The 23,912-nt window shown below is 33.8% G+C and overlaps 1 protein-coding gene across 1 annotated transcript; it reads left to right on the top strand.

Annotated features, from left to right (window-relative positions):
• Window positions 1-4,985: 4,985 nt before the first annotated feature.
• Window positions 4,986-12,193, top strand: LOC115961347 (uncharacterized mitochondrial protein AtMg00810-like). The gene is made up of 4 exons (XM_031080344.1): window positions 4,986-5,117; window positions 5,385-5,472; window positions 5,944-6,676; window positions 11,956-12,193. The coding sequence occupies exons 1-4, from the start codon at window positions 4,986-4,988 to the stop codon at window positions 12,191-12,193; spliced, it is 1,191 nt and encodes a 396-aa protein (XP_030936204.1).
• Window positions 12,194-23,912: the final 11,719 nt, after the last annotated feature.

The following is a 23,912-nucleotide window of genomic DNA, read 5'->3' on the forward strand; positions in this document are numbered from 1 at the left end:
ATGGATCTGGTGATGGGGAAGAAGAAGAAGGGAAGGCAAAAGAAGGCACTAGTGAAGGAAGAGAGGAGGAAGCAGGGATACTTAGTCCCTGCCCCAGCCTTGACTCCTAACACGCTGGTGTCATATTAGCTATGCTCATAAGAAAGCGGCTAGTACTAATAATGGGTAACCCCAGCTCAGTCGCACCAAAAGCTTGATGCGACGAGCACCTGCTTCGGATTTTGGCTGAAGGGGGGTGAGAGGTATCTTGAGTCTCTGCCAACCCTGTCCTGACCGAGCCATCTTAAGGTTCGAAAGGACATAACGCTTCTGGGAAGGATATGGTCTCTTCATCCCCGCTCCTATCTCAGACATATCACAATCCAAGGTGTGAGTGAGCGGATAAGGGAAACTCTGGGCGAAGCTAGAGGTTTGAGACTTTAGAAGGATTAAGGGGTCTCTGAGTGAAGGAAATAACCTCTTGTCTTGCTTCTTATATGGAAGGCAAATTGGGTGGCATTTAATCTGTATAAATTTCCAAGAAGAGCTGCAAACGAGAATATACCCACTCCACTTCCTAACGCCGTTAATAACCGTCGGATTTGAGTGGTCTCGTAAAGGGAAATCATTAAAGACGCATCTCGAACACTGAAACAGCAGGAGTGCATCGTGAGTGAATCTAGAAGAATGTATCATAATCCGGCGCGCTTCCTAGGCAGATGAAGAGACACCCACATTGATGAAGGGCAGAGCTAAGCAGACTGTAATAAAGGCTTGGCATCACCAAAATCCTCCTCTCAGCACAAGTTAGTCCTCGGCCATTTCCTTGAGGGGCTATTGTGGGGTCAGAGAATTTATAACCCCAGCCCATTTCATGTTAAGGCCCAAGGCTTGTGCCGAGGAGAGATAATACCGAGGACGCACCATGGAAGTCCAGGATGGCTTAAGGAAATGGCCGAGGACTAACTTGTGCTCAGCATCCCATAATGCCCCTAAAAGGAAGAGTGAGCACAGTGCAGAAACAGCCCAAGTAAATGGCTGCCAATACTGCAATAAAGTATTCTGCACCTGATAGGACCATACTCTTCAGCTTTTGCAACCACCTCCCAACTACTCTAGGTATGGGCTGACAGGACAAGTCTTAAACCCTAGAAAATTGAGCTTACACATGGACGTTGACGAGAGGGTAAATGCCAGTATAAAAGGTTAAGAGAGGCAGTATGAGAGAAGGTGGGGGATAACCAGTCTCCCAAACCATGGTGTCCTAGAAAAAATGAGGAGAACAAGAGCACTAAGCTCCCGAGGCTCCTCAGACGAGATATACTGACCGGAGCCATTCCAAACCACTATCCGGTGATCATAGCCTAGCCTTTCAAACTCACGCTCTACAAATGATATTGTTTGGGCCCTCTTTACGTACGAGCTCAATATCATCTTGGGGTCGTCACGAATTGAGTCCCTACAAGAACTATAAGAATTTGTCACGTCAATAGTAATAAAAAAGAATTATGACAAAAAAAATCTAACACAAACATTATTAAAATAATACCAATAATAATAATAATAATAATATTATTATTATTATTATTATTATTATTAATAAGTAGTTGATTTAAGTATGAAATAAACTCTCTTGTATATATATTGTCATTTTTGGTAATTTACAACTCAAACCGCCACTTTTATAAGTACTAGCCAAATACTTAGTTTTTTAAAAAAAAAAAAATACACTTTTTAACAGTTTCTATCAAATACTAAGTTTTAAAAAAAAAAAACCCAGTTTCATACTGCAATTTTTTAAAACCGCCACTTTTTCAAAAAACATAGTATCAAAAAGCTGAACTAAACTCACCCAAAATTGAAAAATATCCCATTTTGAAATTGCAAATTTCTTTTTTCCCCCGAAACGCTAAACCAAACGGGCACTTAGACTCCTAAACACTTTGTGTATAGGAAAATCCCAATTAAGTTACAAAGCTATCGGATGATAATTTGGACCTTGAACTGGTTTTGAAACTTTTTTTTTTAATTATTTGTTTTTCTCCTCAATTGCCTCTACCACATCACTTTTAAATCATTTCTGCCTCAATGTTAACAACAGGTTATCAATTTTTGTACAAAAACTAGCAAGACTTGCAATAATTATAGGACCACAATCTTTATGGTATAATTTCTCATAATTATTTTGTGTGATTAACGGTAAGTGATGGTAAAAAAATGGTCAATCTATGTAAAAGTGATAGCTAACCGGTTACAATCTAACACATAAGGAATTGTGAGAAGGGGCATGCTTCTAGAATAACTCTAAGACTTGCAACATTCAATATGGATCATATTGAGTCTATTGACACATTTTTTGAAACACAGAGACTAGTAACAATAAGTTTTTTTTAGGGAATCAAAACTCAAAAGTATAATTTGGCCAATTAAATTCAAGCAATTTTATAAATAAATAAATAAATTATATATATATATATATATTTATATTGACCCCAAATGTTAACCATTTTCATTAAATTTAAATTTTCTCCCATAAATCCTTTCTCACTAATTTTTTCCTTCAAGCCCATCCACGCACCCGACCGAAATTGTTTAAAAGAAAAATAAGAAAATGAAACTGTTAGGTTCTAAAGTTTAGGACTTTGTGTATTTAGAACTCTAATTTGTATTGTTGGCAAACCATGATCAAAACAATGTGTTTAGAAGTGTTTAAAGTTAGCTCAAAGTTGTATGTCAATGTAAAGTTGGAATCGAGTGTAAAGTAGAAAGCACTGTGGCTTTCGGCCTGCCTCGATCGATCGAAGCTTAGGCTCGACAGATCGAAGCTCGGGCAGATTGCTTTTCTGCAGAATTTTCCAACTCAGCCCTAGTTGTTTTTAAAACGTTTTTAGGGTTTCTTATTTGTCCTAAGTATAAAAGGCAAACCCTAGCCACGTTTTTGTGTTGCTCATATTGCGGTTTGTGTAAATCTCTTGTGAGATCTAGAGGAGCTTTCCTTTACACAAATTTAGGGTTTTCAAGGAAGAGATATTCTCTACACCTTGATGATCAAAACAGCTGCTGCCATTAAAGTTTAAAGAATACACAAGCGGGGGTGCTTGTAGCTGGTGGGAATCTAAGAAAGAAGGAGTCCGTGGATTCAGAGCTTGCACGTGGTCGTGTCAGTAAGTTTTACTGGTTGGTAGCATTAGGAAGTCAAGCGGGGGTGCTTGTAAGTCCTTTTGTATGAACTTCGATTCTTTCTGATAGTGGATTCAAGTTTACCTTGAGGATAGCTATGTCAAATCCTCCCCAGGTTTTTACCGATTTGGTTTCCTAGGTGATCATATCTTGTGTTATTTATTTTCCGCTGCTTTACTTGATTTTATCTTTATTATTGTGATAACCTAGACTTGCTTAATTGGACTAAGTAACAACTTGGTTAATTACTTAGGTTTAATCAATTGTTTAAGGGGTCTAAAAACTGTCAAGTGGTATCAGAGCAGGTAGCTCTTTTTTTTTTTTATCCTTTGATCTCTGAGCTGATCCTTGACCCCTTTAATATGAAATTTTGGAAATTCTTTCTGCTTATTCATCAACTTGCTTACTTTGTATATTTGTGTCTTGTTGAGTTTGCTAGATCTTTCCTTGAACATCTTGATCTTATCATATGTGGTAATAATTATTTGTGTTATACTGCCTTAACCGCCTTAAAGGCACGTGATTCTTGTCTTTGGTATTTGGATAGTGGTTGTTCCAGGCATATGATAGGAAACAAAGGATTATTCAAGACTCTTTTTGAAGGAAAGATTGGTACAGTCACTTTTGGAGATGGAAGCAAATCTGTCATCAGAGGCATTGGAACTGTGGACATCCCTGGGTTATCGGTCTTTGAAGATGTTTGGTATGTTGATGGACTAAAGACAAATTTACTCAGTATCAGTCAGATTTGTGACAATGGACTAAAAGTTCTCTTCACTAAGCATGAATGTGAAATACTTGATGGTGGAGGTGACTGTATGTGTGTTGGTGTACGAATGGCGGACAACTGTTATGGATTGACACCAAGCATAAGCAACAAGTGTTTTAGTGCAAAGATTGATCAAGTTGATTTGTGGCATCAACGGCTAGGGCATGCAAGTCATAAGTAGTTAGAAAAGATTTCAAAATGTAATGCTGTTGTTGGTTTACCTAAGTTTGAGAAGATAGATAAATGCATATGTGGACCATGTCAGATAGGTAAACAAATAAAGTCTAAGCACTCGTCTGTGGCTAGTGTTCAAACTTCAAGACCTCTGGAGTTACTGCACATTGATCTTATGGGTCCTGCTCGAGTTCAGAGTTTGGGAGGAAAGAAATATATTCTAGTGGTTGTGGATGACTTTACAAGATATACTTGGGTTGTACTCTTGAAAGATAAAGTTAAGGCTCCTGAGAAGATGATACATCTGTGTAAGAAATTGCAGGTTGAAAAAGATACAGTGGTAGCCAAAATCAGAAGTGACCATGGAAGAGAATTTGAGAATACCAAGCTAGCTACTTTCTGCAATGAACAGGGCACACATCAAGAATTTTCATTACCCAAGACACCACAACAAAATGGAATAGTTGAATGGAAAAATAGGGTCGTTCAAGAGATGGCACGTGTGATGTTGCACAATAAAAAATTGCCAAAATCTTTTTAGGGAGAAGCAGTTAACACTGCTTGCCATACACTAAACCGGGTGTATTTCAGACCTAATTCTAAGAAGACTCCCTATGAACTCTGGAGAGGAAAGAAGCTAGTTGTCAAGTATTTCAGGATTTTTGGTAGTGATTGTTACATTCTACGTGATAGAGAGCACCTAGAGAAATTTGATGCTAAGAGTGATAAAAGATATTTTCTAGGGTACTCCTCTACTAGTAGGGCATATAGGGTGTACAATCTGAGAACCAAAACTGTCATGGAATCTTCAAATGTTGTGATCAATGATGAAGTATGTCCAGAAGCACATCCAGAAAGTACTACTTAGGTTCAAGATAAGCCAATGGAGGTTAATGACTCTCTCCCTGATGATTATGTTGTGAAACATAGTGATGAGGAGCTAATGGTGTTGAATGATGCAATATTTGTGCCATCAAGTCCTGAACCATCCACTCCAGTTCATGAGACTCAACAGGTTCAACATGAGTTTAGTCCTTCTTCAGAATAGAAAGGTGCATCCAGATCTCTGGTTAAAGGTCCTTCCTCTAGAGTAAGGCTAAATCATCCCTCCTCAAATATATTGGGAAGTCTGAATGACAATATGAGATTAAGGTCAAAAGCCTTAAGTGTAATTACACACTCATGCTATCTGTCCCAATTTGAACCGAAGAAGGTAGATGAAGCACTTCAAGATGCTGATTGGGTGAACTCTATGCATGAAGAACTTCATCAATTTGTTCAGAATAATGTGTGGGAATTAGTTCCTAGACCAAAGGGAGTGAATGTTATTGGAACTAAGTGGATCTTCAAGAACAAGTCAGATGAACATGGCACTGTTATTAGAAATAAATCAAGACTTGTTGCTCAAGGTTACACACAAGTGGAAGGGATTGACTTTGATGAGACCTTTGCTCCAGTAGCAAGATTGGAATCCATTAGGATATTGCTGGCTATAACTAGTCATCTAAATTTCAAGTTATATCAAATGGATGTCAAAAGTGCTTTCTTGAATGGAATGCTGCAAGAAGAAGTTTATGTTGAATAACTTAAAGGATTTGTTGACCCTCACAGACCGGATGATGTGTACAAATTGAAAAGAGCACTGTATGGTTTGAAACAAGCTCCACGGGCTTGGTATAATCGATTGACTACATATCTTACTGAACACGGCTTCAAAAAGGGATTTGCAGACACTACTCTCTTCATAAGAAAGGATAAGAACAATTTTGTTGTAGCTCAAATCTATGTAGATGATATTGTTTTTTGTGCTACTAATGACTCTCTTGCTCATTCTTTTGCAGATGAAATGAAGGCAATGTTTGAAATGAGCATGGTTGGTGAACTAACATATTTCTTGGGATTACAGGTGAAGCAAACAGATTCAGGGATCTACATCAACCAAGCCAAATACGCAAAAAATCTTGTCAAGAAATTTGGACTGAGCCATGCTGCCCATGCTAGAACACCAATGGCCGCCAATGCAAAACTAACAAATGATCCATCGGGTGAGTCTGTTGATGTTACACTATACAGAAGTATGATTGGATGTTTGTTATATTTGACTACTAGTCGGCCTGATATTGCATTTAGTGTTGGTGTTTGTTCTAGATTTCAGTCTAATCCTAAGGTTTCACACTTAAATGCTGTCAAAAGAATCATTAAATATGTTGCTGGAACTTGTGACTATGGATTATTTTATAGCAAAGAGTCTAATTTGTCTCTTGCTGGTTTTTCTGATTCTGATTGGGCTGGTAATGCTGATGATAGAAAAAGCACCACTGGTGGATGTTTTTATGTTGGTGCTAACCTTGTTGCCTGGATGAGCAAAAAACAAAATTCTGTGTCCTTGTCTACTGCCGAAGCAGAATATATTGCTGCTGGAAGTTGTTGCTCACAACTTCTTTGGATAAAAAAGGTTTTAACAGATTATGGGATATCCCAAGATACCATGGTGGTTTACTGTGATAACTCTAGTGCTATTGACATATCTAAGAACCCTGTTCAGCATTTTAAGACTAAACACATAGAGATTAGGTATCACTTCATTAGGAATCTTGTTGAAAGAAAAATTATGTGTCTTGAGTATATTCCTACAGAGTGTCAGAATGCCGACATATTTACCAAACCTCTTGATAGAAGTAAGTTTGAGACTCTTCGTCAAATGATTGGTGTGATTCTATGTTCCTAATCTGTCTTTGGCCTCATGGTCCTTGTGCTTCATTGCTCTACCCTTTGTGACCATTGTTCTTTTTTTTTTTTTTTTTTTTTTTTTTTTTTTTTTTTTTTTTTTTTTTTATCTCTAGGATTTGCATAGCATAACATTCATACATTTCATTCTAGGCATTTTTATTTTTATTAAAAAAAAATGGGAAAAGGAAGCACATTTTGTTTTTGCACTATTCTTCTTGGTTTTTGAGAACAAGGTTGGTCAATTTATTTTCACATAACATGTTTTTGGTACCTTGTTTAGCTTTGATGAGCTTATTTATTGCACTCTACTAGTTGAAGATTTGTAGTGCATGTTGTGTGGGAAAGATGTGTATGGTTTTTGATTACTATGTCTTAATCTTGAAGTCACTTGTTTTTTAAATGTTGGACTTGAACTTTTAGAGAAAGGCATAAATAACCATCTCACCACTGTTCACTAGCCAATCATGAACACCTTAGTACATATCATAAGATTTTGTGCTCAAGAAAGTGTATCACATGCACAAAAAGAATATAAGGTGAAGCCTCAGTAAAAGTTCTTAATTCTTAAAATCTAATTGGTGTGTACTATTAGGTTTGATGCCAAACTCACATAAACTTAAAATTGGAATGTATATTATGAGGCATAAATATAAGAAACTTACATGATTGCAAGTTTATGATCTAGGAGATGTGGGAGTTATATGATGTAACTCTTTAGGTGATAATCTCTTTTAAATTCTTTGTGATGAATTTTGTAGATTTTGTGATTGATTTCTATTCACATATCACCTCACAGTCTCATGTCTTTGCTAGTCGCACACACTACACGAGTTACTCGTTGCTAAACATTATACATGTTATTGTGTGTGTTTATGGTATGACCAACCAAGTTTTTTTTGCAATCACTTTGAAGTATGTGCAAACTAAATTTGTTGCTTGAAAATTTGTGGAGAATGCAAAATTTTGTTTTTAGGAATATTACGCTTAAAATTCTTGTTTGGAAAATCATATCATCTCATACTCATGCATTTTTTGTCTTAAATTTTAACACTTTGAGTCAAATCAACTTGTTTTTCAAAAATTGTGTTTTTCCTGAAAAATATGGTGAGCCTCTGCCTGTTTCGATCGGTCCATTCTGTTTTTCGACATATCAAAATTTTTAAAATTTTAAAATTTTTAAGCGAGGGAGCCTCTGTCTGTTTCAACCGGTCGAGGCTGATTTTCGACCAATCGAAACTCGTGTATCAGGTTTTTTAAAAAGCAGAATAGGACTTTTTCAAAGTCACTATTCAAACTTTTTCAAGTTTTTCTCTCTCTCCGCATTGGCTCTTGGCTCCACCATCAAATTTTTGTCGTTTTCCTTCAAGATTTTTGCAAGGTTTTTCTCCTTAGAAGCCGGTAAGACCCTTTTGCCCTTCTTTTTCAAGTTTCTTTCTTGTTTTCATGCATTTTTCATGCATTCTCATGGCTATTTTCGAAATCTTCAAATTTTTGGGGTTTTTGATGATTCAAACCAATTCTTGTGTAATTGATCAATGGGTTTTTGTGCCATGATGTTATATTGATGTTCCCTATAGTTTAATTTGATCAATTTTGTGGTTTTTGAAAAATTGAAAATTCTAGGCTTTTGAATTTGATCCGAATTGGGGATTTCGTCAAATTGGCTTAAATTAATGAAATTGTTCTCCAATTGATGTAATTGGTCATTATTGTTGTTATTATATCTTGTACTATGATCAATTCGTCAATTTTTTTAAATTGATCAAGTGGTTTCTATATTTTGGGGTTTTATGTGTTAAAAACCTTAATGTGCAAGCCAATTTTGTAATTTGAATCTTTTTGACTTAATTCACTGCATTAGCACATGCATCATGACATTTAAACTTGTTCATGCATCATATAGATTTTGATTTTATTTTTTTTGTTTTTGTGCTAACTTGCAGTCTGCCCTTGGTTTTGTTTTGTGGTTTTGTTCTTTCGCTTTGTGTTTTGATCCTTATCTTAACACCATGCCTAGGAAAACTAGAGCTCATAGGACCACTTCCACTTCCTCTGAGTCTCCACTTAGAGTAGAGTTGTTTAAGAATGATAAGTGTAGAGAAGCTTATGACACCTTGAACTGTAGGCGTAAGATCTGGTCTGAGCGAGCTGTTGTGTTAGATGCGCTTGATCCGGCCATTAGGGCCAATTTTGAGTCTAGGGGTTGGTTGCCTCTCGTACAGATAGATCATCCACCTCTGACCGCCCTGATTAGAGAGTTCTACTCGAACCTCTCTTGCCACATCTATGATTCCAACACCTTAGTTAGGAGTTGATACGAGGTGTAGAGCTCACCATTACCCCTCGGGTGGTGGCTGAGGCTCTTGGGGTGCCGGTTGTTCGGGATGCTGACTATCCCTATGATGAGACACATTCTTTAGATGTTGTCATGTCTTACATCACTGGGTTTTCTATCCAGTGGGGTTCTGATCCTCGGATCACGTCCGCTGAGCTTACCAAGACTGCCTATCTCCTCTTTAGGATAGCGTGTCATTCTGTGTGGCCTATCATTCACTTCCACACCATCCCTTTAAAGCGATGTGTGTTTTTGTACGCCTTTGCTTCTGGAGCGTCTATTAGTTTTCCTCACTTGTTCCTTCGTTCTTTGAACGAGGTTCATAGGAGTTCTGCCGTAGGGCATGCGCTGATTCATCCTATTTTCATTCATAGGATTCTACTCTATTTAGGTCTAGATGGTTTTCTGTCAGGTGAGCCTATTCATGTGATAGCTCCCATAGGTGCCACCTTTCTTCGTTAGGGGGCTGCTCAGTTGAGGGTTCCTCCTTCTCATACTAGAGGTGCGTCATCTAGTAGTGTTCCCCCTCCTCCCTCTTCTACAGGTACAGCTGCTGCTGAGACTTCAGGTGCTGCTTCTGCTGCTGAGGCTAATGTTCCTCCACCGACTGCTTCAGATGATTCAGACATTCGTCGTCAATTGGATCATGTCTTGACCGTTCAGGCCGCTCAAGGACAGATTTTGGTGGACGTCCTTGATGAGATTTGTGCTTTGCTTGCGGAGTTAGCGCAATTTAGACCACCTCCCTTTTGATGATGGATATCTTGTTTGCCCTTTGGCATTCCGTCATAAAAAGGGGGAGTACTTGTAGGTTTTTGTTTTTGTTTTCAGGGGGAGATTTTTTTCATTTTGGTTGAAGCTTGTGGAGTTTTAGATTGTATCTAGGTGCTTCATTGTGTACTTAACTTTTTTAGCTCTTACCTTATTTTTTTGATGGGATATTCATGTTAGGGGGATTTTTATGTTTTTGTTGGTACTTTATTTGTTTCTTGTTTCAAACTGCTTATTGATTTATATTTATGAGTTATTCATTGATATATGTCTTTATTTGTGTGTTGTTTGAATTCAAGAAGTTATTTTGTTTACTTGTATTATTTCCACACATGCGGTTATGCATTTTGTTTAGTGTTTCAGGAAATATATAAGTTGATTTAATTGAGCTGCTGTCTACACTTGCAACTGATGGATAGTAGTTAGGATTGAATTTGGTTTATGAGCATTATTTTGTAAAGGGTTTTTCTTTTTGTAAACTTTGAGCTTCTAAGTTGTGTTTTGTCACGGATTGCCAAAGGGGGAGTTTGTTAGGTTCTAAAGTTTAGGACTTTGTGTATTTAGAACTCTAATTTGTATTGTTGACAAACCATGATTAAAACAATGTGTTTAGAAGTGTTTAAAGTTAGCTTAAAGTTGTATGTCAATGTAAAGTTGGAATCGAGTGTAAAGCAGAAAGCACTGTGGCTTTCGGCCTGGCTCGATCGATCGAAACTTAGGCTCGACCGATCGAAGCTCGGGCAGATTGCTTTTCTGCAGAATTTTCCAACTCAGCCCTAGTTGTTTTTAAAAAGTTTTTAGGGTTTCTTATTTGTCCTAAGTATAAAAGGCAAACCCTAGCCACGTTTTTGTGTTGCTCATATTGCGATTTATGTAAATCTCTTGTGAGATCTAGAAAGGCTTTCCTTTACACAAATTTAGGGTTTTCAAGAAGAGATATTCTCTACACCTTGATGATCAAAACAGTTGCTGTCATTAAAGTTTAAAGAATATACAAGCGGGGGTGCTTGTAGCTGGTGGGAATCCAAGAAAGAAGGAGTCTGTGGATTCGGAGCTTGCACATGGTTGTGTCAGTAAGTTCTACTGGTTGGTAGCATTAGGAATCAAGCGGGGGTGCTTGTAAGTCCTTTTGTATGAACTTCGATTCTTTCTGATAGTGGATTTAAGTTTACCTTGAGGATAGTTAGGTCAAATCCTCCCCAGGTTTTTACCGATTTGGTTTCCTGGATGATCATATCTTGTGTTATTTATTTTCCGCTGCTTTACTTGATTTGATCTTTATTATTGTGATAACCTAGACTTGCTTAATTGGACTAAGTAACAACGTGGTTAATTACCTAGGTTTAATCAATTGTTTAAGGGGTCTAAAAACTGTCAGAAACAATTCCAATTATTATGATGATATTCTTGAAGGAATTTATTTTAGGTTGCTTCTCGGAGTCTCACCCCATACACATCTCTCTCTAAACAACCAAACCCACTCATTTTTACTGGTTACCTACAAGATTTTAATGTTTGAAATTATGAGAGAATTTAATCATAGTCGATAAATCATTTAAAAAATCAGCTAAATTCCTTGAAAGATTTGGATAGCTCTCCTCGGAACCTTTTTTTTATATAGCTTAACATAAATTTTGCAGATAAAGAAGATAGAAGAAGGAAAAAAAAAGGACTAATTATCCCCTAATTTCCATTTAAATAATTACTATGGTAGTAAAATATAAAGTTATAAATAATAATTACAACATATTTAAAACATTGGGGAAAAGTGGAGGTTTTACCCAAATCATGGACAGCCCACCTTTTCACTTTAGAAGGGGAAAAGCACTCTTTGGCGGTATTAGAAGCTCAACACTAAATTGAGAACTTAAAACAAACTAAATTGAGACTCATTATGTGTCATATAAACAAATTGGATTACTCAAGATTAGTGCACTGTTTTAATTATGTAAGTTTGGGAGCATATAAAGAAAAGGCTGCCTTATTTTGCATCATATGTTCTTAATGAGTATTTAAGGGGCACAAAGTGGTTAGAAACAATTCCGGCTGATAGAATTGGACAACAAAGAGAACAAACATCACAGAAGGTTAAAATTGATAGATATGCGATTGATGGCAGGTTGCCAATGAGACTGTTCAGTAATTCAAGTAATCTTAGAGAGGAGATTTATGTACTCTCCGATTATGAATTCATTGTACATCAAAAAGAATATATACAGACAACAGAATATATTTGTGCGTTTGTGTTGCATTGAAACTGATAAAATCAGTGTAAGAAGAAAGGCAGAAAGCACGAGATTTGGAGAAAAAAAGGCTTTCCTTGATAACAGAAGCTATTACAATGAATCAATGGCCTTAAAAAAAGTAAAATGATCCTAAAATGAAGAACAATTCAAAAACTACTGGTAAAAGTCCACCTCTGCCATCTTCTGCTACAGAACTATTCAAATACTACTAACGAGATTATACTTTGGCTCTCTCTTTAGCTTTCCCAGCATGCCACAAAGGCACAAACACAACAAAATTAACAAATCTTGAAGTTTTTTTCACAATTTGTTAAGTTAGCAAAATCTAAAGGTTTGTCAACATCATTTTCATTTTATGGTACACCAATTACAGACGGCTACCTTGGCAAGTGTAAAATCTTTTGTCAAATTCTTTGTGTACTTAAACTTTCTCTTGTTTTCTTGGAGAAATTATCTTAGATGCTCTCTCTCCAGATAATCACCCGCACCTCTTGAGACCACCCAACCTAATAGAAAGTTTATAAATACAAAAAATTTAAGTTTATTACAAAAAATTTTACCAAATTTTTGCGCTTGTTAACATAGCAGATTGTTAATAGATAGATAAAAAAATGGCGTTAGCAGTAAGTCCAAATAAAAATTAATAAAAACTTTCCAACTTAGCTATTATAAAAAATATAAAAACCAAAAACCCTTAAGTAATTTTGTGGTAAAAAAACCACCTAAACAGTGCATTTCAATGGAACATAATTCTGAACACCATCCAAACTTGAATCAATTATGAACTATGCAGGTTCAAGGGCTATTCAAAATTACTAAAAAAACCCACCCCAAGTCGAGGTTGATCAATTTTGACATTCTAAATTAAAAAATTCAGGTTGGTGAAGTGTTAGATGTGGGAAAATCTCACCTAAAAAAAAACCCAATCCAACCCTTATTTATTACACGTGGCACTTTCTTACACCTAGGCGCTTTCTATTGACCACTGAGATTATCTTATTCTTTATATCCGATGGCATTTGTCCCTTTCAATTTGTGTATGTTTGAGATGATTGATGGTTTTTTTTAGACCATAGAAGGTTGATTGCATTGTTTGATGATGAAGGATTTAGATTTTGGTTATATCAGGTTTGTTTTAGTGTTTTTGTTTGTATTTTTCATATTTTTGTGATGTGCTTTAAAAAAATGGAAACATCACTAATCCAAAAAAAAAAAAACTCAAAAAGCTCTCAAATAGGGCCCATAGCTGAAACAAAAGAAAGGCCCAAAAACTCTCAAATGGCAAGTCATTTTGTTTAAAATATGAGCCCAAGACCAACCTTGCAATGCCCAATTCACTACGAGATTGGTTTTTTCTAAACATGCAACCTAATCCAACGACTTGGGTAGTTCTTTGTGAAACCATTCTTGCATAATTTTCTATTTCGGCCCTCAGCAACTCTACCTCAAGCTTTTCCTGGCTGGCCCAATAGGCAAAAAAATTTGGTTTTATATGCTAGCCCAACATTTCCTAATCTACTAATTTTTCCCACTAATTAAAAAGCTATAATTTTTTTTTTTTTTGAATTAAGGAATCATAATTGGGTTATATGCTTAAGTAGCAACATGAAAGAAGGACATTTTCACGTTGCTTAATCTGTTCATGAGTTATTATGTAGAGTATAAATCAAATTGAAGTAGGCCTCAATACATTTTTTGAAGGGAGGCTTCACTAAATTTGGATCTCAGAAAATGAAAAATTCGGCCTGTTGGCTTTGGCTGGTCCAATAGAAAACTTGCAGAAACTCTTTGCCTTCCACAATATTAGCCTAATACTATTCTCTCTCTTTTCTAGTTGGACTTGGCATCCCACGGTTTAGTAAGTTAAAGAATGAAAATTGGCAAGGACAACAACTTAAGTAAAAAATTATAGCAAGGAAAGAGAAATTCTTATTTAAGTTCTCCCTCGGGCTGGCTGAGGGTTGAGGAGTAATGGTTCTTTAGATATACAGTTCTCAATTTTACAATGATCATTTTCTCTCTCTATTTTCCTATTTCTCTCCCAAAAAAACCCGCCTTAATTTGTTACTTGTACAGTGAAAATTTTCTGATGAAAACTTTTCAATCTTAGATGAAGCCTCATCTTAGTTTTAAGACGTTGTAAAATATCAAATTTAAGAGGCATAAAAAAAAAAATTTAAGGAAGAAATGACAAAATGTGAATCCAAAGCTGGTTTGTAGGAAAGTATTGGGCAGATTCTCAGAGACAACTGTTCTAAATAATGTGCACATGATGACCTTTAGCTCAAATTCAAAAGGTAACATGTTAAGACCTGTTTGGTATGCGGGTTCAATCACATATTTTCAATTTTTAAACAATATTACACATATTTTTCATACACTTTTTCATCCACACGTATTTCCAAAAAAAAAAACTGAAAACTGTAATGTTACATTTTTTTTTTCAAAAGTTGTAACCAACGAGTAATTCTTAAATACTCATAAAACATAAAAAATAGTGTTTCTTCTTATTTTACTGGGAAGATACCTAGAAGATGGGAGGTCACTTCCAAACCGATTGGTTGATGTTGAAAACCACGCAACATTATTCAGGCCAAGTCGAGTGGTCAAATTGGATCAAACAAAACTAGGCTACACAAAGCCCAACATACTTAACACATGAATGTTGTACCCCCTGTCTCACTTATTTATTTTGGTTAGTCAAGGTAGAAATACCTAGCAATTATGACTATTGAACATGGAACATTCTTAGATTTTTTTTTTACAGAAGATAAAAATTTCACTTTAATCTAATTTAAGTGTGTATGTGTGTGAAGCTCATTCCTAGAGATTTGAACTCCGGTCATTGCCCTCCACATACCACAAACATTGAAATATATGGGTTTTTATTTAATTTTCTATTTAACTTACAAGTAATTCTCTTCTTATCCATCAAAAGAGAAACAAAGGCAATTCCTATAGTCAAGCTCCATATGTGTCAATAAAGATGAAGTGGGTGTCCGCGCCTTTGAGCCACCAAGGAAATTTTGTAGCAATGAAGTAGGAATAGACAAGGAAGCCCTGCAAACAGATTGTAGGTAACAAGTAAAAACAGATTGAAATTGAATAGCAATACAAACAAGGATCTTATTGGAATTGATGTTGCAAGTTGCAACACTAATTTCATGTTGAGTAGGGAGTTTATTTCAGGGCAGATGCCCTTGTTGTAGTGTACTAGTGTTTCAAATATTTATGTTTGTATTGGTTTGTTTCATATTAATAGAAATTTCTGAATTATCCAAAAAAAACTGTTGATGCCTTCTTCTTTGTATGTGTGTGGATGCAACAATATTAGTAGAAGCACCCAGACTTTGATGGTTGATGGTTGTATCACTTGTATTTATTGCTTAACATTATTATTTCTTAACATGTTCGATGGAAAAAATTATTATATGAGACGGTTTCATGAAACTTATGTCTCAGTAACATGTAGGTTCTGTACGCGTGGAACTTACAAAATAATTGAGACATTAGTCTCATACGACCATCTCATACAATACTTAGAGAATTCATATCTGCTTTCTTGAAACTATTCTATTTTACTATCTTAAAAGTTATTTTATCAATTATACCGTACTATTTTAACACACCCAACGTCCCAACTTTTATTTATCTCATCTATTTATTAAAGTATTGATTTCACTGACTCTTTCTCTCTCTTCCTCTTCACAAAAAATAATTAAAAATACCCACCCATCACAATAAATACAAGACCAAATGTAAATGCTCTTAGAGCATTCCCATCAAAACTTTTAAAAATTTTAGCATTTAATATCTTAAAAAGTCACTTTATCAATTTTAACAACTCATTTTACAATATACCCAACATCAAAGGTTCTATTTTTTTACCATTTTGTTTAAAATAATATAAACTACTCATTAAAATAATAAAAAACAACTACACAATTCACATTTTCCATCACAAGCATTAAAATAATAATATTTATTTTTAAGATTGGAGCTCCAGTGGGCTTTCAAAGATGAAAGCTTACTGTAGCTCAATTGCTATTTTTTTAAAGTTTAACATATTTGTTGTAACTTACTTTTTAGTACTTTTTATAAACTTAATATTAAAATTTAGCATTCTTAATGAGAATGCTCAAACTAGTTTGATGGTTGCATTGTCATTGGATTCCACTTTGGCACCTTGATAATTGAGTTTCCATTTCTTCTTTTCTTTTGAGGGTAGGGTCTAGGGAGGGGGAAAGGGTCGGTGGTGGACAGCAAATAAACTTAATAAAGGCATGCCTTTTTGACTTGACTTCTAAAGGTACCATAGAGTAATTACAGAATGACAAAAATAAGAAAGCTTTATCTAACCTTTAGAAATTTTCAAGAAAAAAAAAAAAAAAAAAAAAGACTACAGGATTTAATATCTATATATATATATATATCTTTTTTTTTTGGTAGAAATAAGATTTAATATATTATTTTCTATAAACAAATACCATAAACTATTATCTTCTAGAAAATTACTACAAGTTTTTGACGTGCCACATCAAACCTTGTTCACAAGAGTCACTGTTAAAAAAAATAAAGAAAACCACCAACCATTATCTTACATGCAATTGCTCAATTAGGCTATGAAAATAGCTTTCGACATGCCACATCAAACTTGTTCACATGAAAGTCACTAGTAACACGAGGCCATAAGTGTAGGCAATTATTCTAAGAGCCATACATGACATATGCGAGTTAAAGTTTTCAAAGAATTTTCTTAAACTTTAAAGAACATATGTAGTCACATCACGAGAAAAATTAACTACACCTGAGCCTATTGTGCATGTAAGTGCATATTGATGTTGCATCTTGAGTCACTTTGATGAATAAAAAAAAAAAATCATTTGCCTCAATATTCATATACCGGTCATGCAAATTCCTCAATAATAATACTAATGTAGATCAAATATATTTATTTTTTCACGTGTAGTTTTAGTATGTTATAATTACATCATTTTGAGTTTAAATGGTACTCTACAAATATATCAACATCGAGAATGGGAAGGAAGTTCAAATAAAATGCTACATATGTAATGTTATTAGTCCAAATTAAGTATTTAAAGATTAGGGGATAAATAACTAAATTTTATGTATGTATATGGTTTTAGTCCCCCCCCAAAAAAAAAAAAAACGTAAATGGTATTATATATTTATTTGAAAATCATGTAAATGGTAATTTAATGGACTGGAGCACTGGTTTGTTGACTTGACTGCAAAAGGAAAAAGAAACTTGAATAAAACGCATTAGCATTAGGATACTTTTTAGAAATTTCGAAGTAGTGACATAAAACATACCTTTTAAAAATTTGGAAGCAGTGAGTCGGTGACTTATATATATATATATATATATATATATATATATATTAAAAAATAGTGTTTCTTCTTATTTTACCGGGAAGATACCTGGAAGATAGGAGGCCACTTCCAAATTGATTGATTGATGTTGAAAATCACGCAATATTATTCAGGTCAAGTCGAGTCGTCGAACCAGATCAAATAAAACTAGGCCCCACAAAACCCAACATACTTAACACATGAATGCTGTATCCCCTGTCTCACTTGTTTATTTTGGTTAGTCAAGGCAGAAATACCTAGCAATTATGACTATTCAACGTGGAACATTCTTAGGTATTTTTTTTTTTTATACAAGATAAAAATTTCACTTTAATCTAATTTAAATGTATATGCGTGTGAAGCTCTTTCCTAGAGATTTGAACTTTGGTCATTGTCCTCCACATCCCACAAACATTGAAATATATGGGTTTTTATTTAATTTTCTATTTAACTTCCAAGTAATTCTCTTCTTATCCATCAAAAGAGAAAGAAAGGTAATTCCTATAGTCAAGCTCCGTATGTGTCAACAAAGATGAAGTGGGTGTCCACGCCTTTGAGTCACCGAGGAAATTTCGTAGCAATGAAGTAGGAATCGACAAGGAAGCCCTGCAAACAGATTGTAGGTAACAAGTAAAAACTAGTAGAAATTGAATAGCAATACAAACAAGGATCTTATTGGAATTGATGTTGCAAGTTGCAACACTGATTTCATGTTGAGTAGGGAGTTTATTTCAGGGCAGATGCCCTTGTTGTAGTGTACTAGTGTTTCAAATATTTCTGTTTGTATTGGTTTGTTTCATATTAGTAGAAATTTCTGAATTGTCCAAAAAAAACTATTGATGCCTTCTTCTTTGTATGTGTGTGGATGCAACAATATTAGTAGAAGCACCCGGACTTTTATGGTTGATGGTTGTATCGCTTGTATTTATTGCTTAACATTATTATTTTTTAACATGTTCGATGGAAAAAATTATTATATGAGACGGTTTCATGAAACTTATGTCTCAGTAACATGTAGGTTCTGTACGCATGGAACTTACAAAATAATTGAGACATTAGTCTCATATGACCATCTCATACAATACTTAGAGCATTCATATCTGCTTTCTTGAAATTATTCTATTTTACCATCTTAAAAGTTATTTTATTAATTATACCGTACTATTTTAACACACCCAATGTCTCAACTTTTATTTATCTCAACTATTTATTAAAGTATTGATTTCACTCACTCTTTCTCTCTCTTCCTTTTCACAAAAAATAATTAAAAATACCCACCCATCACCATAAATACAAGACCAAATGTAAATGCTCTTAGAGCATTCCCATCAAAACTTTTAAAATTTTAGCATTTAATATCTTAAAAAGTCACTTTATCAATTTTAACAACTCATTTTACAATATACCTAACATCAAAGGTTCTATTTTTTTACCATTTTATTTAAAATAATATAAACTACTCATTAAAATAATAAAAAACAACTACACAAATCACATTTTCCATCACAAGCATTAAAATAATAATATTTATTTTTAAGATTGGAGCTCCAGTGAGTTTTCAAAGATGAAAGCTCACTGTAGCTCAATTGCTATTTTTTTAAAGTTTAACATATTTGTTGTAACTTACTTTTTAGTACTTTTTATAAACTTAATATTAAAATTTAGCATTCTTAATGAGAATGCTCAAACTAGTTTGATGGTTGCATTTGTCATTGGGGTCCACTTTGGCACCTTGATAATTGAGTTTCCATTTCTTCTTTTCTTTTGAGGGTAGGGTCTAGGGAGGGGGAAAGGGTCGGTGGTGGACAGCAAATAGAGGCATGCCTTTTTGACTTGACTTCTAAAGGTACCATAGAGTAAGCACAGAATGACAAAAATAAGAAAGCTTTATCCAACCTTTAGAAATTTCCAAGAAAGAAAAAAAAAAAAAAAGACTACAGGATTTAATATATATATATATATATATTTTGGTAGAAATAAGATTTAATATATTATTTTCTATAAACAAATACCATAAACTATTATCTTCTAGAAAATTACTTCAAGTTTTTGACGTGCATGCCACATCAAACCTTGTTCACAAGAGTCACTGTTAAAAAAAATAAAGAAAACCACCAACCATTATCTTACATGCAATTGCTCAATTAGGCTATGAAAATAGCTTTCGACATGCCACATCAAACTTGTTCACATGAAAGTCACTAGTAACACGAGGCCATAAGTGTAGGCAATTATTCTAAGAGCCATACATGACATATGCGAGTTAAAGTTTTCAAAGAATTTTCTTAAACTTTAAAGAACATATGTAGTCACATCACGAGAAAAATTAACTACACCTGAGCCTATTGTGCATGTAAGTGCATATTGATGTTGCATCTTGAGTCACTTTGATGAATAAAAAAAAAAAATCATTTGCCTCAATATTCATATACCGGTCATGCAAATTCCTCAATAATAATACTAATGTAGATCAAATATATTTATTTTTTCACGTGTAGTTTTAGTATGTTATAATTACATCATTTTGAGTTTAAATGGTACTCTACAAATATATCAACATCGAGAATGGGAAGGAAGTTCAAATAAAATGCTACATATGTAATGTTATTAGTCCAAATTAAGTATTTAAAGATTAGGGGATAAATAACTAAATTTTATGTATGTATATGGTTTTAGTCCCCCCCCAAAAAAAAAAAAAACGTAAATGGTATTATATATTTATTTGAAAATCATGTAAATGGTAATTTAATGGACTGGAGCACTGGTTTGTTGACTTGACTGCAAAAGGAAAAAGAAACTTGAATAAAACGCATTAGCATTAGGATACTTTTTAGAAATTTCGAAGTAGTGACATAAAACATACCTTTTAAAAATTTGGAAGCAGTGAGTCGGTGACTTATATATATATATATATATATATATATATATATATTAAAAAATAGTGTTTCTTCTTATTTTACCGGGAAGATACCTGGAAGATAGGAGGCCACTTCCAAATTGATTGATTGATGTTGAAAATCACGCAATATTATTCAGGTCAAGTCGAGTCGTCGAACCAGATCAAATAAAACTAGGCCCCACAAAACCCAACATACTTAACACATGAATGCTGTATCCCCTGTCTCACTTGTTTATTTTGGTTAGTCAAGGCAGAAATACCTAGCAATTATGACTATTCAACGTGGAACATTCTTAGGTATTTTTTTTTTTTATACAAGATAAAAATTTCACTTTAATCTAATTTAAATGTATATGCGTGTGAAGCTCTTTCCTAGAGATTTGAACTTTGGTCATTGTCCTCCACATCCCACAAATACCATATCATATACCGGTCATGCAAATTCCTCAATAATAATACTAATGTAGATCAAATATATTTATTTTTTCACGTGTAGTTTTAGTATGTTATAATTACATCATTTTGAGTTTAAATGGTACTCTACAAATATATCAACATCGAGAATGGGAAGGAAGTTCAAATAAAATGCTACATATGTAATGTTATTAGTCCAAATTAAGTATTTAAAGATTAGGGGATAAATAACTAAATTTTATGTATGTATATGGTTTTAGTCCCCCCCCAAAAAAAAAAAAAACGTAAATGGTATTATATATTTATTTGAAAATCATGTAAATGGTAATTTAATGGACTGGAGCACTGGTTTGTTGACTTGACTGCAAAAGGAAAAAGAAACTTGAATAAAACGCATTAGCATTAGGATACTTTTTAGAAATTTCGAAGTAGTGACATAAAACATACCTTTTAAAAATTTGGAAGCAGTGAGTCGGTGACTTATATATATATATATATATATATATATATATATATTAAAAAATAGTGTTTCTTCTTATTTTACCGGGAAGATACCTGGAAGATAGGAGGCCACTTCCAAATTGATTGATTGATGTTGAAAATCACGCAATATTATTCAGGTCAAGTCGAGTCGTCGAACCAGATCAAATAAAACTAGGCCCCACAAAACCCAACATACTTAACACATGAATGCTGTATCCCCTGTCTCACTTGTTTATTTTGGTTAGTCAAGGCAGAAATACCTAGCAATTATGACTATTCAACGTGGAACATTCTTAGGTATTTTTTTTTTTTATACAAGATAAAAATTTCACTTTAATCTAATTTAAATGTATATGCGTGTGAAGCTCTTTCCTAGAGATTTGAACTTTGGTCATTGTCCTCCACATCCCACAAACATTGAAATATATGGGTTTTTATTTAATTTTCTATTTAACTTCCAAGTAATTCTCTTCTTATCCATCAAAAGAGAAAGAAAGGTAATTCCTATAGTCAAGCTCCGTATGTGTCAACAAAGATGAAGTGGGTGTCCACGCCTTTGAGTCACCGAGGAAATTTCGTAGCAATGAAGTAGGAATCGACAAGGAAGCCCTGCAAACAGATTGTAGGTAACAAGTAAAAACTAGTAGAAATTGAATAGCAATACAAACAAGGATCTTATTGGAATTGATGTTGCAAGTTGCAACACTGATTTCATGTTGAGTAGGGAGTTTATTTCAGGGCAGATGCCCTTGTTGTAGTGTACTAGTGTTTCAAATATTTCTGTTTGTATTGGTTTGTTTCATATTAGTAGAAATTTCTGAATTATCCCAAAAAACCTATTGATGCCTTCTTCTTTGTATGTGTGTGGATGCAACAATATTAGTAGAAGCACCCGGACTTTTATGGTTGATGGTTGTATCACTTGTATTTATTGCTTAACATTATTATTTCTTAACATGTTCGATGGAAAAAATTATTATATGAGACGGTTTCATGAAACTTATGTCTCAGTAACATGTAGGTTCTGTACGCGTGGAACTTACAAAAAAATTGAGACATTAGTCTCATGCAACCATCTCATACAATACTTAGAGCATTCATATCTATTTTCTTGAAATTATTCTATTTTATTATCTTAAAAGTTATTTTATCAATTATACTATACTATTTTAACATATCCAACGTCCCAACTTTTATTTATCTCATCTATTCATTAAAGTATTGATTTCATTGACTCTTTCTCTCTCTTCCTCTTCATAAAAAATAATTAAAAATACCCATCCATCACCATAAATACAAGACCAAATGTAAATGCTCTTAGAGCATTCCCATCAAAACTTTTAAAATTTTAGCATTTAATATCTCAAAAAGTCACTTTATCAATTTTAACAACTCATTTTACAATACACCCAACATCAAAGGTTCTATTTTTTTATCATTTCGTTTAAAATAATATAAACTACTCATTAAAATAATAAAAAACAACTATACAAATCACATTTTCCATCACAAACATTAAAATAATAATATTTATTTTTAAGATTGGAGCTCTAGTGAGCTTTCAAAGATGAAAGCTCACTGTAGCTCAATTGCCATTTTTTTTTAAATTTAGCATATTTGTTGTAACTTAATTTTTGATACTTTTTATAAACTTAATGTTAAAATTTAGCATTTATAACATTTAACATTCTTAATGAGAATGCTCAAACAAGCTTTATGGTTGCATCTATCATTGTGTTCCACTTTAGCACCTTGATAATTGAGTTTCCGTTTCTTCTTTTCTTTTGAGGGTAGGGACTAGGGAGGGGGAAAGGGTCGGTGGTGGACAGCAAATAAAGGCATGTTTTTTTTTACTTCACTTCTAAAGATACCATAAAGTAAGTAAAGAATGATGAAAATAAGGAAGCTTTATCCAACCTTTAGAAATTTTCAAGGAAGAAAGAAAAAAAAGAGACTAAAAGATTTATATATATATATATATATATATATATATTTTTTTTTGGTAGAATTAAGATTTAATATATTATTTTCTATAAACAAATATCATAAACTATTATCTTCTAGAAAATTACTACAAGTTTTTGACGTGCCACATCAAACCTTGTTCACAAGAGTCACTGTTAAAAAAATAAAGAAAACCATGAACCATTATCTTACATGCAATTGCTCAATTAGGCTATGAAAATAGCTTTTGACATGCCACATCAAACTTGTTCACATGAAAGTCACTAGTAACACGAGGCCATAAGTGTAGGCAATTATTCTAAGAGCCATATATATGACATATGCGAGTTAAAGTTTTCAAAGAATTTTCTTAAACTTTAAAGAACATATATAGTCACATCATGAGAAGAATTAACTACACCTGAGCCTATTATGCATGCAAGTGCAGATTGATGTTGCATCTTGAGTCACTTCGATGAATAAAAAAAAAATCATTTGCCTCAATATTCATATTCCGGTCATGCAAATTCCTCAATAATAATACTAATGTAGATTAAATATATTTAGTTTTTCATGTGTAGTTTTAGTATGTTATAATTACATCATTTTGAGTTT

This window comes from Quercus lobata, chromosome 9 (genome assembly GCF_001633185.2).
Source record: "Quercus lobata isolate SW786 chromosome 9, ValleyOak3.0 Primary Assembly, whole genome shotgun sequence".
Lineage (NCBI taxonomy): Eukaryota > Viridiplantae > Streptophyta > Magnoliopsida > Fagales > Fagaceae > Quercus > Quercus lobata.

Coding starts and splice junctions, on each gene's coding strand:
- LOC115961347 (XM_031080344.1), top strand. CDS start 4,986: ATGGAGGTTAATGACTCTCTCCCTGATGATTATGTTGTGAAACATAGT. Junction 5,118..5,384: donor CAGTTCATGAGACTCAACAG/GTTCAACATGAG, acceptor CAATTTGTTCAG/AATAATGTGTGGGAATTAGT. Junction 6,677..11,955: donor ACTAAACACATAGAGATTAG/GTATCACTTCAT, acceptor TGAGTATTTAAG/GGGCACAAAGTGGTTAGAAA.